Source organism: Electrophorus electricus, chromosome 12 (assembly GCF_041902795.1).
Source record: "Electrophorus electricus isolate QZ-2024a chromosome 12, ASM4190279v1, whole genome shotgun sequence".
In the NCBI taxonomy this organism is placed as follows: domain Eukaryota; kingdom Metazoa; phylum Chordata; class Actinopteri; order Gymnotiformes; family Gymnotidae; genus Electrophorus; species Electrophorus electricus.
Genome location: NC_137508.1, coordinates 5598923 through 5612291, shown reverse-complemented (window position 1 = coordinate 5612291; position 13369 = coordinate 5598923). Strand labels below are relative to the sequence as shown.

General features: G+C 40.6%; 1 protein-coding gene across 3 annotated transcripts; it reads left to right on the top strand.

Moving 5' to 3' along the window:
* The first annotated feature begins 2256 nt into the window (after positions 1 to 2256).
* Positions 2257 to 12519, top strand: papolg (poly(A) polymerase gamma). 3 transcript variants are annotated; one of them, XM_081724673.1, is made up of 22 exons: positions 2257 to 2427; positions 3634 to 3801; positions 4673 to 4739; positions 4824 to 4905; positions 5014 to 5123; positions 5213 to 5266; positions 5351 to 5462; positions 5582 to 5671; positions 6637 to 6775; positions 6897 to 6969; positions 7084 to 7204; positions 7310 to 7394; positions 7500 to 7553; positions 7784 to 7903; positions 9005 to 9114; positions 9215 to 9339; positions 9450 to 9613; positions 9721 to 9821; positions 10009 to 10205; positions 10802 to 10882; positions 11006 to 11065; positions 11139 to 12519. In XM_081724673.1, the coding sequence occupies exons 2-22, from the start codon at positions 3647 to 3649 to the stop codon at positions 11235 to 11237; spliced, it is 2199 nt and encodes a 732-aa protein (XP_081580799.1). In that variant the 5' UTR covers positions 2257 to 2427; positions 3634 to 3646; the 3' UTR covers positions 11238 to 12519. The 3 variants fall into 3 exon arrangements, with proteins under 3 accessions (XP_081580799.1, XP_026878412.2, XP_026878413.2); XM_027022611.3 differs by having other exon boundaries at positions 2257 to 2463; XM_027022612.3 differs by having other exon boundaries at positions 2257 to 2473.
* The last annotated feature ends 850 nt before the right edge of the window (positions 12520 to 13369 follow it).

The window sequence follows — 13369 nt, the reverse complement described above, 5'->3', positions numbered from 1 at the left end:
TAGTGGAGATACATGCAAAAGGGCTACTGCACACAATCATCAATTACAAGCCAAAAGCACCAAAGTCACTTCAGACCCCCATACTCCCAAAACCAGCTACACTCAGGCTTGGAAACATAAAGGACAGCTACCTCTCCTCCTTCCTCCCAGCCTTAACAGTATACAGTCAGCCTACAGCATGCTGCCTGCAAACCTTCTCGCACCTCACCTGTGCTTATTCACAGCTCTTTAGCATCTGCATCCTCTTCTCCATCACCATCTCTGGACAACAGATCAGCCGGCTTCTCAGGAACCAAAAGACTAGGAAAGCAGCAGGTGTCTCACCTACTGTACTCAAGCATTGCCCCAAACAGCTTCATCCATCCTCACTGATCCCTTCAATCAGTCCCCGGCGCAATGTCTTGTGACGTCTATTTCAAGACCTGTGCCATCATACCCGTTTCCAAAAACAGAATATCTCCTGCCTGAGTAACTATAGACCAGTTGTCTTAGCTTCTATAGATATGAAGTGCTTTAAAAGACCATTTATAGCACCTCAAATCATGACTGATAGCGCAGGATTGTCTGCAGTTTGCATATAGGTCTGTATATGATGCCATCAATATGTAACCACACAAAATTCTGCAACACCTGAATGGTCCCTCTACCCATGTGCTGTTTGTATATTTTAGCTCTGCCTTCAGTACAGTCATGCCTGATGTTCTCATGGATAAACTGAGGAAGCTCAGTGGTCTCACTCCTGTCTAATACTGGGTCTTCAATGTCCTGTCCAACAGGAAACAGTATGAGCCTCTCTGTCATGGACAGTCAACTACATCTTTTATCACACATGTATTATTACACATATAGACTAGATGAGCATCTCATCTACAGCAGAGAGATTTGTTTTTCTATAAGCACCTGGTTGTATCACATACTGTTATACAGGTCAGCATATGCTATTGCTGTTGTTGCTTGTAATTCTGAATTGCTGTGGGATATATATCTGTTCAAGAGCTGGTTGTTATATAGATAGATGACCACAGACCAAAATGTCGTTCAAGAACCTAAACATATAAATGAATGAGCTTGACATATATTTTTTTATAAATAAACACAAACATTTTAAATTGTTACCATGACAGTGAAACATTTAAAATCATGTTGTCATCAGCTTTGTGAAACAGATATGACAGGAGATCCAGTGAAGCAGTTTTAATTTATAGACAGCGTTTACACAGAGAACTGTACTAACATTCAATAAGACCAAAAATCATAATAGGCACACAGAACCTAAACATACTTGAATAACCACTCTTGAACCAAAACAACACTTTCCCAGAGCCTTAGATTTCCCTTACCAAGGGGTAAGCTGTTCTTAACAGCCCCAGTCCAGCACAAAGTCCAAAGCTTTGTCTCAAAATCAAGCCTCCTGAACTCTTGGTCTCAGATATTTGAGACTGCCCAGGCTCTACCAGTATGCCATGGCTTTCTGATGGAATCCAGTGTGATACATATAAATCACTCCTGTAAATCACCCAGAAAATTGTATATTTTTGCATACTTTTGTATAGGCCTACTTTAAATCAATATGAGCTATTTTATGCTAAGAATGAGTACTTACAACACGGTGCTGCAAAATCCTGCAGAATCCTACTCCACTGGCAAGGTTTCTGCTTTTTGAAATGTTTTTAACACTACACATGAAATGTTATGTGTGACTGAAGAATATACTAGTTGCATCCTCAGATGCATCCAGCTGTAGCTGAATGTCCATTCAGTAACATTACAACCGAGAAATGCATCTTATGAAAGCTGCATCTTTGGGGTAAGCATAGTGGGCTCCAGTGCAAAAAGCACTTTTTAATTGCTTGGCAGTGGCTACTGCTAAGCTTGGGGGACTAGCATGCCTTGTGGGTTGGGCACAAGACCAATACCTCATCTCCAGGGGCGAAGTCTGGACTACAGCAGTGCATGTGGAAAAACTTGTTGTTCAGTGGGTTTCAAGGTGTTTGTGTCTTGTACTACCCTAAATCACTCCACGGATGCTTCCGCATAGGCACTGCCTCATCGTGACATGTAAATAGTGGATCAGTCCACCCAGGGCAGTTCAGTTGTCACAGCAGTGAAGGTGGAGCTCAAAGGCCCTACCCAGTTCACACCAAAGCCAGTGAAGTAACATTGGCTATGTAATCTTACGGCACATTTAGAGACATGTGACACACATGGAGATTTACAGGAAAGAACATGAACGCGCACACCAGATCACAAGCCCGCGGACTCTGGGACTGAGCCTCGCTCTGTTATCGCTGCTGTTTTCGCGCAAAGCTTGTCGGGATATTCTGGACCGGTGGGCGCCATATTGGAGTGCAACTATTGTTATAAAAAGAGACGGGGCTGCTGCTGGCTGAGTTTATGTTTTCTACTGTTGTGAGCTGAAAATATAAGGTATTACCTACGAGGGGTCATGAAAGAAATGTCAGCGTAAGTCACCGTAAGTCACTGTACGTGTAGCAATGTAATATTTTGTGTCCTGGTGATGGCAAGATGACGAGATATCAGTGGCTAGGCTACCCGGCTAACGTGTTTGTAGCTAGCATGCTAGCAGGTTTAACATCAACAACCAGCAGTGTGTTTGACGAAAATAGTTCTCGTTCAACTTTTCACAAGCCCCCTCCATTCGCTTAAAACGAACGCCACTGGCCCAACAGTGTTATAGGTTTATTGTTAACTGAAATTTCTCTTTTGAAGTTAGATTTGTTTACAAGCCAAATCGGAGGTTCAAGTTAGTGGATCAAACCAAAGTTAGCTAGCCATGCTATCTAAGATAGCTACAGTTAGCTGTGTGTAATATGTAGTGTTTGGAGCTGTTGCGAGCTAGCTACACCCATACAAGAGTGCCCAGCAACCTGTGATCATTGTATTCTAGGTGTTTGAGACTTTTATTGCAATGTACGTTTACATCGACCGTGTAAATATGGCGTAGCTCAAACGTTAACTTCAGTTTGTCACTCGCTGCTAACCTCAACTAAGCTAGCCAGTGTGGGATTGTTACAAGGTTAGCAGCCTTGTTAGCTCCGAAGACTAAAAGCGCTCCTGGAATAGCTCGACATTTGCATGAGTCGACGAATGAATCGTGCTGGTATTATAACCCAGCTTGCTGGCTGCCTTGAGTGGCCAGCTTCATGTTTTACGTACAGCTTGATGATCGATAGCCAGGTAGCGCAGTTGAGGCATGCGTTGTGCCTTTTCGCTACGGCAGTAGTGATGTGTGGAGTCTTATCTTTCTCGACTAATGTAGCATTATAGATGGCTACGTGTGTGTGGTCGTCTGCTCACTTGTGGCTAATGGTATACCAGCTATCTCAGCAGTGGCTCTGCACGTTAATGGGAAGACGAGTTGGATTCGTTCGTGTTAGTTTGTAATTTACGCTTTTCGTTAAGACTGTCTACTGTATTTGGACGAAATGCCTCATATATTTTCTAGTGGAGGTTGATGGTCTGTAACCCGGTTCACCAGAGTTTCAGCAGTCCAGGTTTCTGTTCCTGACTGGTTGCATTTGAGCTTAATACTAAATTGTGTAACTATGCAGTGGTATATGTTTACTGAGAAGCAATGGTCATCAATTGTACATCTTTCTTCCCAATCTCCAGAATCAGTAACAATATGCTTAGCGGGCAGCAGCCTCAGAAACACTATGGTATCACTTCATCAATCAGCCTGGCTTTTCCCAGGGAGATTGACCACATGTACACTCAGAAGCTCATAGAGGCTATGAAACCTTTTGGAGTCTTTGAGGATGAAGATGAGCTCAATCACAGGTGAGGGTTATGTTAGTCATGCTGTCATAATATATTTGCCCAATGTGTATATTTCCCTAATGGGGTACCCTGATGGTGTAGCATGGCTGTGTTCAGAACGAGTTTATAATATCTTGTCTTTATGGTATGGTGACAGTTACACACTATTTCTCATTAAAACAACTTTCTAAGATATGCTTGTCTTTTAGTCGGAGAGAAACACTAACTCTGTTTTTGTTTTGGTTTTTTTTGGTTTGGTTGTTTTTTTCGTTTTGTTTTTTGCTGTTAAATGTTATAGGGTACCTCAATCAAAAAACCTTTTTAAGAATTCTTTTATTTCTTACAGAATCTCCATAAAGAATTCTTTAACATTTCTATTGTTAATTAGTTTATTTGAAGGTGGTGTGTTTAAATGCTTTATATTTTTAATTGTAGTCTTTCTTATCTGCATGTATTTTATTTTTATTAAATTCTCTGCTCAGCGTGGTGGTATTGAAGCCAAAAACAAATATCCAGTAATGGAAAATGGTTATTAATTTCAAATCAATGAAACATCAAGGTTGTTTTTTTTTCCATTTCTGAAGCTGTTGTCATAGTTTTAAAGGATTGTAGATATTAATTTATCATTGGATACATATGCGTCTCATACATGGAATTGACATGTTCCCATCCACACATGCAGCAGCAAATTGCGCCAATTAAGGTTTTCTATTTGTTTACATAAATTTAAAAGGTATTTGTAGCAGGCTAACATGCATTTCTCTCAGTATATGTTGATTATGATTAGAACTAAAGATATATATTGTATATATTATAGTGTGTTTTGTTTGTTTATTTATTTAGTTAGATATTATAAAATCTCAACATTTTAAAAATATTTTTCCAACTCCAGGCTTGCAGTTCTTGGAAAACTTAATTCATTTGTGAAAAATTGGATTGCGGAGATCAGTGAATCAAAGGTAAAACTACAAGAGATGGGTTTTGCACTGTATTCATTTTAATGACCAATACATGATTTGTAAATGAATGTTTCGTATGTTCAGAACCTGCCACCTTCAGCTATAGCGAACGTTGGGGGCAAAATTTTTACCTTTGGGTCCTATCGACTGGGAGTGCACACGAAAGGTATGCTTGGTCATGTCAGTCACTCGCACACAACAGTTTTAACGTTCATATGTGTCTGACTTGACTAGACATGTAGTTTTAAGTGATAAATGTACTGTTGTGGTACAGGGGCTGATATTGATGCTCTGTGTGTTGCACCTCGTCATGTTGAGAGGAGCGACTTTTTTTCATCTTTCTTTGAAAAACTAAAACAGCATGAGGAGATCAAGGACCTGCGGGTGAGCACTTGCCTCAGCCTTAATCTGCTGCTTAATTTTGTACATCTTTGTGTGTGGGAATCTGAATCATCTGCAAACTTCTTTTTTAGGCTGTGGAAGATGCATTTGTACCTGTGATAAAATTCAAGTTTGATGGGATTGAGGTAAAGCAGTCACAATGAGCTTGCTGTTGTGTGTCTGTGTGTCTGAGAGGTTCCTCAATTCAGCCCCCACTTGTTCCTCCACAGATTGATCTTCTTTTTGCGAGACTTGCTTTGCAGTCCATCCCTGATAACCTGGATCTGAGAGGGGACTCTCTGCTCAGAAATTTGGACATCAGATGCATTCGCAGTCTTAACGGTAATTCCCCCAAGTTTGGTGGGGTGCGGTTCTGTCTTTTTGTTTTTGTGGTGGAGGGGATGTTTTTGTTTTTGGCAGTCTTGTGCTTACCCAACCACCAAATGCCACTTGTTACACAGGTTGCCGTGTTACTGACGAGATCCTCTACTTGGTGCCCAATAAAGAGAACTTCAGGCTTACTCTGAGAGCCATCAAACTTTGGGCTAAGCGTAAGTGTAGTTACAATATTTCATTAAGCTTCTTTTAGTAATCTGATAGTTCAAGTTTATTCCAACACAGGTCTGGTTGTTAACATTTCAGTGCACATCACTGAAAGGAAGAAAGCAGGTGTCTGCTGTCAGAGGTTCTCATGAATGCACATGTTTGCAGCATATTGCATGTATATGAAGTAAAAGCCCTGACTCGTACTGCAGCCCTTGCAATACAGTTTTATTGCCTTCTAATGAAATCTTCATTTGATCAGTGTGGGGATAACCATACACAAAAGAAAGCAACAGTGGTTTTGTGCATCGCTAAAACTTTGTCCATGTCTGGACATAAAAGAACATTGTTCTGCTAACAGAACATACATTCTTAATGCTTGCTCTTTAATCCTCCGTGCTCTAGTGCCCATTTCTTTCCCCAAAAATGCAGTGTTTTTCCTCATCACCTGTTTTTAATGCATTATTTTAAAAATTAAAAAATATATGAATGAAATAATCCAATAATTTACTAGTTTGTCTTTTGGTTTCCTGTCATGGGTATGAACTAATCATTGTGAAATGGATTTTCAGAGGATTCAGTCAGTGAAAAATGCGCAAATTTGTGCTATTACAATTCACTTTAAGTGAATTACGTTCTTCACTTTTATGAATTAATACCTATATAGCCCACCAGGGGGCAGCAGTGCACAGTTGGAGAATTTCTACGCAGGCCTGGTTTTGCACTCAGAAATACTGTCTCAGAAGTACTCTCCATTAAAAGCAGATATTACTGTTTACTTATAGTAGATAAACTACTACACCTTTTTGCATTGAGCCCACGTATCCAAGTGCATCCGAGGCAGTGAGTGAAAACTGAGACGGCTTAGTAAAGTTGGCTTGGACCGATAAGTAGTCTTAATGAAATTGACTCTAAGATAGTGGGGTAACAACTGCTGCATTTCTGTGCCTTCGTTTCTTGGCACCACTTCTAGGCCGAGGGATCTACTCCAACATGCTTGGCTTCCTTGGCGGTGTGTCCTGGGCCATGCTGGTGGCCCGAACCTGTCAGCTTTACCCCAACGCTGTGGCTGCCACACTTGTGCACAAGTTCTTCCTTGTCTTCTCAAAGTGGTAAGTGTTCCTTTTAAAAAAGACTTAAATTGCCCTGTTGGTTCTGTGTTTTTTGCTTTTGCGCTTTTTTTTGTTTTGTTTGTTCCTCTAATACAAATTTTCCACATGGTTTGTGTATCAGGGAATGGCCAAATCCAGTGCTTTTAAAACAGCCTGAAGACAGCAATTTGAATCTGCCGGTCTGGGACCCACGGGTGTGTGTGTGTTTCGTAAATTAAAACTATAAATGCCAGTGGCTGAATGCCACCACTTGTTTTCACTGTAATGCACAGATCTGATTCTTCTACTTCTCATGTTCCTTTCTCTAGGTAAACCCTGCAGACCGATACCATTTAATGCCCATTATCACGCCTGCATACCCACAGCAGAATTCCACCTACAATGTCTCCACATCCACACGGACCATTATGAGCGAGGAGTTCAAATATGGTTTGTATCTCAGGGGGAATCACCCGCAGCCCCCAAATATTTCGCTATTTCGTGCTCTTAAAAATAAAAAATAAAAGTTTTAATCATCCAACCCCCTACTATCAGGGCTTGCGGTTACAGATGAAATCCTTCAGGGTAAAGCTGAATGGTCCAAGCTGTTCGAGCCACCTAACTTCTTCCAAAAGTACAAGTAAGTAGCTGATTGCAGTGTCCTATAGCAATGCTCCTGTAGTACTTGACCTCTCTGTGTATTGAGGGATTCATGCGTTTACCCATTTGTATGTGTGTTTAACAGGCATTATATTGTTCTCACTGCCAGTGCATCTACTGAGGAGAACCACTTAGAATGGTAATTACTGTGGTGATTGTTGTTGTTTCACATGTCAGATAGTAATAGTATATTTATTATTTGTGTTACATGGATCAAGGTTTCAGTTTGCATGTAAAATCCTTTAAAATGCTTGGATTAAAAAAAAAAAAGGTTTCTAGTGCACATTGACAGTTCTTTTGTATGTGTTTACTAGCCTGTTGAGCTGCGAGCAGCACTACAGACTCTTGATGATGTGTTCACATCCATAGGGTTGGGCTGGTAGAGTCTAAGATCAGGGTTCTGGTTGGTAATCTGGAGCGCAATGAATACATCACCCTCGCACACGTGAACCCACAGTCATTCCCTTGGTCAAAGGAGAGTCGAAACGAGTGAGTATATCAAGACCTTTTTGGATTAACTAAATATGCCCTTTGCTCAACTGCTGGGCTTGCCCAAATCTAAAAGGTTCTGAGGAACTCCTGTGCAGTTTTGCAAATCCAAGACATGGGTATGGTACAGGGCTTTCGTCTTAACTGTATGCAGCAGTGTTTCCTACAGGGTAACTGACATCTGATATGATTCATATATAATCCCCCCCCCAAGGTATAAAATCAGGTTTTAAACCACTGAATGGTTCATATTCCACTGAGACACCTGATGAAATAAGACCCCATTGAAAGGGGGGGCGGGGGGGGGAGACACACCTGTTAAACCCCAATCTGACTACATTTAGGGGTAACTCAAGGCTCCCAAAGTTTAGAATAGGATAATATAAATGGTCAGAAAACACCAGCAAAGTTTATCGCTAAACAATTGCTGCAGCTTCTTGATTGAGTCTGCAGAGCGTGGTGTTGCTTTTATCCAGTGTTATAATGGGTTGCTGATCCATCATGAACTAAAGTTTCTGTTGCATGTCGTCAAACGGCATCGTCGCGGGTTTCCAAGCTGTCCAAAAGAACACTTGCTGCCATTGCTGGTAACAATTAGAGCAGTGATTAGCAGAAGTCTGTGTGAAGTAACGTGACTCACTGACTACTGTGACAGTATATTGGTAGATTTGCTGTAACTGTTTTGGCATTGACTGAGTGAAACCAAGCTGTAATATCAGTATCCTCAGTGTATTGTTTGTTTTATAATCAAAATATTTGGAGTATATTAAACCTTTGGGGTTTAAGATTTTATTAAAGCAACAGTTAGACTGGATATAACTTCCTGTTTTGAGTTTGCATATTTTCACGAGCAGAAATTTTACCCAAGTTTTGAGCTATCTCCCAACTATAGTTTTGTTTGTTTATTTCTGGTGTATATATCTTTGTTTTTATAACAAATGATACAACTTTAAAGGGTAAGACCAAAGAAAACGTATAAAACAAGTATTTTAAAGAGAGTGCCCTGTAACAACCATCATAATCCCTACCGATAGCAGACTAAGCTCTTTTCCTTCCAGCCCAGATGACGGATTGCTTTCGCTGTCATTTTTGTTTTAACAGGAATGATTTTGTCTCAATGTGGTTCATTGGAATCATCTTCAAAAAACTGGAGAATGCTGACTGTGTGAACATTGATTTGACTTATGACATCCAGTCCTTTACAGACACTGGTAAATCCTTCTGTCCACAGATTTGTTTCCTTGTTACTCATGTTACAGTATTCCTGTCAAAGGAATTACATTTTGACTGAAGGCTCTGCTTTCTGTGCAGTGTACAGGCAGGCCAACAACATTAACATGCTGAAGGAGGGCATGACCATTGAAGCCACACACGTTAGGAAAAAGCAGCTGCACCAGTACCTGCCTTCTGAGCTGGTGCACAGGGGCAAGAAAAAGGTAGATATGCCCCTCTCTCAGGATAGGAATGTCAGCTCGAACAGTGACAGCAGTTGACGGGGAAATCCTTTCACATCTGATGTGAATTTGTCATTTTGCTGTCACTTTAGAGCCTCGGCGATCTGAACCGAAGCTCTAATGGTGGTGGGTCAAAGCGCTGCTCTCTGGACAACAGCCAGCTGGACAGCTCCAGAGATACGGATACAGGCACACCTTTCAGCTCTCCCGTCCCAGTCAAGAAAGTCTGCAAGGCGACTTCCAGCCCCGATGACAGGTAGCTTAAGCGGCTGCCACTGGGGATGTTCTGACTCATAAATGACCCTGTCAGTTAAGTGTTGCTTGTTCACCGCTTTTTCGTGGGTGTCGTTATATTTTGAGCAGCATCACCCCTCCGGCACCACTGTTTGTGGATAGCTCCCCAGTCTCTGACTCGTCTCCTCCAAAGCAGGAGCAGGGAATGTCCATACCAGTTATTGGCGCAAGTAAGTGCTTAAAGTCATGTTCCTTTTCTTTCTCTTCATTGCTGATGGTGATGAATATTCAACATCCACTTTGTTTCGATCAGCTCGTGCTTTTAGTTCCATCCTATTACCCGTATCTTGGTGCAGGAAGAACAAAGTGAGAATTTGGTCCGACCTCTCTTCACACTTGCTCCCTCTTCCATCTCAGAGCCTTCAGCCAAGCCCACAGCAGCCCCTGTAAGCAGCACCATCCCCACAGTGGTGGGCCGAAGCGTCATCCCACGTATGAGCTCACCCACTTCCAGCCCACCTGACCTGCCCAATGGCCTCAACGGTGTTGCCCCCAAGAGACCCCACTCACCGTCACTGGAGGAGCCACCCAAAAAACTCAAAGACACAGAGCAGGTAATAAACACTCTTCATAGGACCATTTCATTGCAATTGGAGAGACGAGATGTTTGTACGGACTGTTTGAGCATTCCGTTGTTTTGCGGCTTCCTGAACTGAGGGTAAGTGGACTTCATTCATTATTCAATTAAGTATGCACCCTTTTTTTTTTTTTCTTCCTTCCTAGTACACAGTTGTCTGCCTACTTTTACGTTTAAAAATGTTCTATATCGGCAACATGAGTTGTTTTTATTGCCTGTGTTTCAATATTATGTAAATAAGTTTTACTGTTGTATTTACAGTATGTATCTGGGTGGTTTTGTTCAAGTAATTCTCCGTTATACCAAATAAACAAATGGAGGTGATCTTTATGATTTAAATAAATTTCTAAAGGCTCATAGTTGTTGTGGTGTCAGAGACTTGTACCCCTGGTGAACTGGATAATCATCTGTATATCTTGCATGGGGTTTGGTCAGTATAGAATTTCAGGTTATTTTGTGTTCTCTCAGCCATTGTGTTGAGTGTTTTTGTTTTTCTTTTGAAGTATTGCAGTTAAATATATGTAGAACTTGGCTGTGCACAATAAGAACATTCAAACTTCGTTTGTTTACCAGATGTTCTCGGATGATTCTGCATTTAAAGAACCATACCCACCCCCCAGTAACGGACAGGATCTAGTAGACACCCCTACAGTGGTAATTGTAATCCATGTTCATTTTGATTAGCCTATTTTAGTATTTCACTATATCCACCTTTATCACCCAACAATAATTTTTTTTTTTAAAGGAATAACATGTTACACATCCCATTTCTAACAGGAGGGTGCTGCGGTTACAAAGCCTATGCCCATTCCAACTATTGATACATCAAGGACCCAGGTATGTCATATATTCTTTATTATTCAAAACACTGAATAAGAATTATTTGTGACTAGTGTGTCCATGTTTTCAGAGACTGCCCAGTAAGGAACTGCCAGATTCATCTTCTCCAGTTCCTACAAGTAATCTGCGCGTCATTAAGAACTCAATCAGGCTCACTCTTAACCGGTAACGGTGAACTCTCCACAAGGAATGTGGCAGCCACTCCGGGATTATTTTTCCTGCTTCCTAATTTAACCTCCTTCAGAGAGCTGAGCGTGTAAAGGCTGCTTGTGAGAGCCAGACTACTGTGGTCAACAAGAGTGCTTTTAAATTCTGGCTGCCACAGGCACTCATCTGATCTTTCTGATGACGTTGTAAGATGTTATGAGTGTAAAGTATGAGACTATTAAATTTTTTTTTTTTTTTTTAATATCGCCTTAATGTGTCAAAATGCTTGCTAAGTGAACGAGTGTGTGAAATTGTACAGTAGATGTAGTTTGTATATAATGCGTTTAAAAATCATTGTTAGTCTTTCTATACCATTCTGATGTAGTTTTTACTAACAAGTTTAAAAAAAAAAAAAGAAAAAGGAAAAAAAAAAAGTTCTTCCTGTAAAATAGAATGTTTTGTTATTCCTCCTCAGTCTTGTCATCACTGTGTAGGTTCTGATAGGGCTTTCAGGAGGACTGGGGAGGTGCAAGTGGCCTGTATTGTCATAACCATGACCAATTTACTGAGCTCAGCCCACTGGACCATCATGGATGCATTTACTGTACCGGCTACAGAGTGCAAGAGTCCATTGCGTATGGTTGGAGGGTCGTGATTACTGAGCAGGTCATGACTAAGCTTGTGGTTTGGTTTTGTTTGTGTGTGTTTTTTTTTTTTTTTGTTGTTGTTGCAGAAATGGTTTATAGCTTTGCTGAATGACCTCAGACTGAAGTGAGTGTGTGGAAGTGAATGTATGTGAAATTTATTCCCTGAGTTTAGGGCTTCACCCCTGCGCCTCCCATGGAGGTTTCTTTGGAAGCATCATCTTAATTTCAGTGAGAACAAAGACAAAAGGAGAAATGTGCTTTTCCTGATGCTGTTTTTCCTTCCACAAACAGTTGTTCTGTCCCATAGGTATTGAAAGACACATCTATATGTATTTAAAGAGGCTTACTGTTCATTTGGGGGGGGGGGGGGTTCCTTTACCTTTTATTTACATTTGCTTATTTGTACCATGTAATTTTTATATCGCAGGCATTGCAGTTGCAGATTCTTCAGAATGTCAGTTACACACAGCTTTGAATATAGTCATTTCAAAATACTTTATATATAATTTCACACGTCTTTGTTTTGTTTTTTTTTTTTGTTTTTTGGGTTTTTGTTTGTTTTTTGTAGGGCAAAAGTTGTATTTCAAAACATATTTTTGTATGTAATGTATTCTGCCTCCTTTAAACTGAGATCATAAAATTCACAAAACCCCATAATGAGACTGCTGTTTGTTGCTCCTCTAGCTGTTTATAGAACTCTGTAAATTCCTTTGTATTACATAGAGTAGCATATTTCCCTATAGGAACTTTTGTGGAATAATACTTTTTGCACCTTTAACCCCTATTGGCTGAAACCTTACCAACGTAAACTTAAAGCGCTTTCACATGGTTCTCGACAAAGTTTAATGACCGCGGAAAAACTTTTATTTCTGGCGGGTCTTTGATCAATATTTTAAGACGGTTCTATAGTTTCAGATGTTTTCGCATCTGCAAGCGAGTGATGGATAATGTAATCAGTCTACTTTTAAATCAGTTTGACCATTCTTTCATTTCTATGGGGTTTCTTTTACAGTAGGGCGATTCGTGCACTAACTGATTGTAGCCTGCAGCAGAGAATAATTCTGACGCAGTTTTACCCTTCTGTTTCCTCAGCCTGTCCTACTTCACGTATGTACATTTAACGTTTTTTTGTTTTGTTTTTTTGTTTTTTTATCTTGTGTATTGGCAAAATGATGAACATTGGTTTTATTGTCCGAAACAAACTTCCTCGTTCGTGGTGTTTTCTGGGAGATTCCCATTCATCCGTGTGGGCGAGTGACGTCACAAGGGGATTACCCCTCACGACGCGTTTAATCTCGTGTAAAATTCTAAAGTGCCTCGGATATTCAACCCAAGCAACCACCTTAATCTGTGTGAGCAGATTATTCCCGGCTGGCCGTTTAACAGACCGGTGTATTTCAACTCTCATTTGGGGGTAGGCGGTTTGTTGAAGTGGTACGATCAATGCGGTTTATACAACCAAACAAAGTTTATAAAAATATAAATCCATCAGGTAGCGCATCATGAT

What these genes read in the sequence shown, in the direction of transcription:
- papolg (XM_027022611.3), top strand. An exon ending in GAGCGAGGAGTTCAAATATG is followed by an intron (nt 7,205 to 7,309) that starts GTTTGTATCTCA and finishes CCCTACTATCAG; the next exon opens with GGCTTGCGGTTACAGATGAA. An exon ending in TAGTAGACACCCCTACAGTG is followed by an intron (nt 10,883 to 11,005) that starts GTAATTGTAATC and finishes CATTTCTAACAG; the next exon opens with GAGGGTGCTGCGGTTACAAA.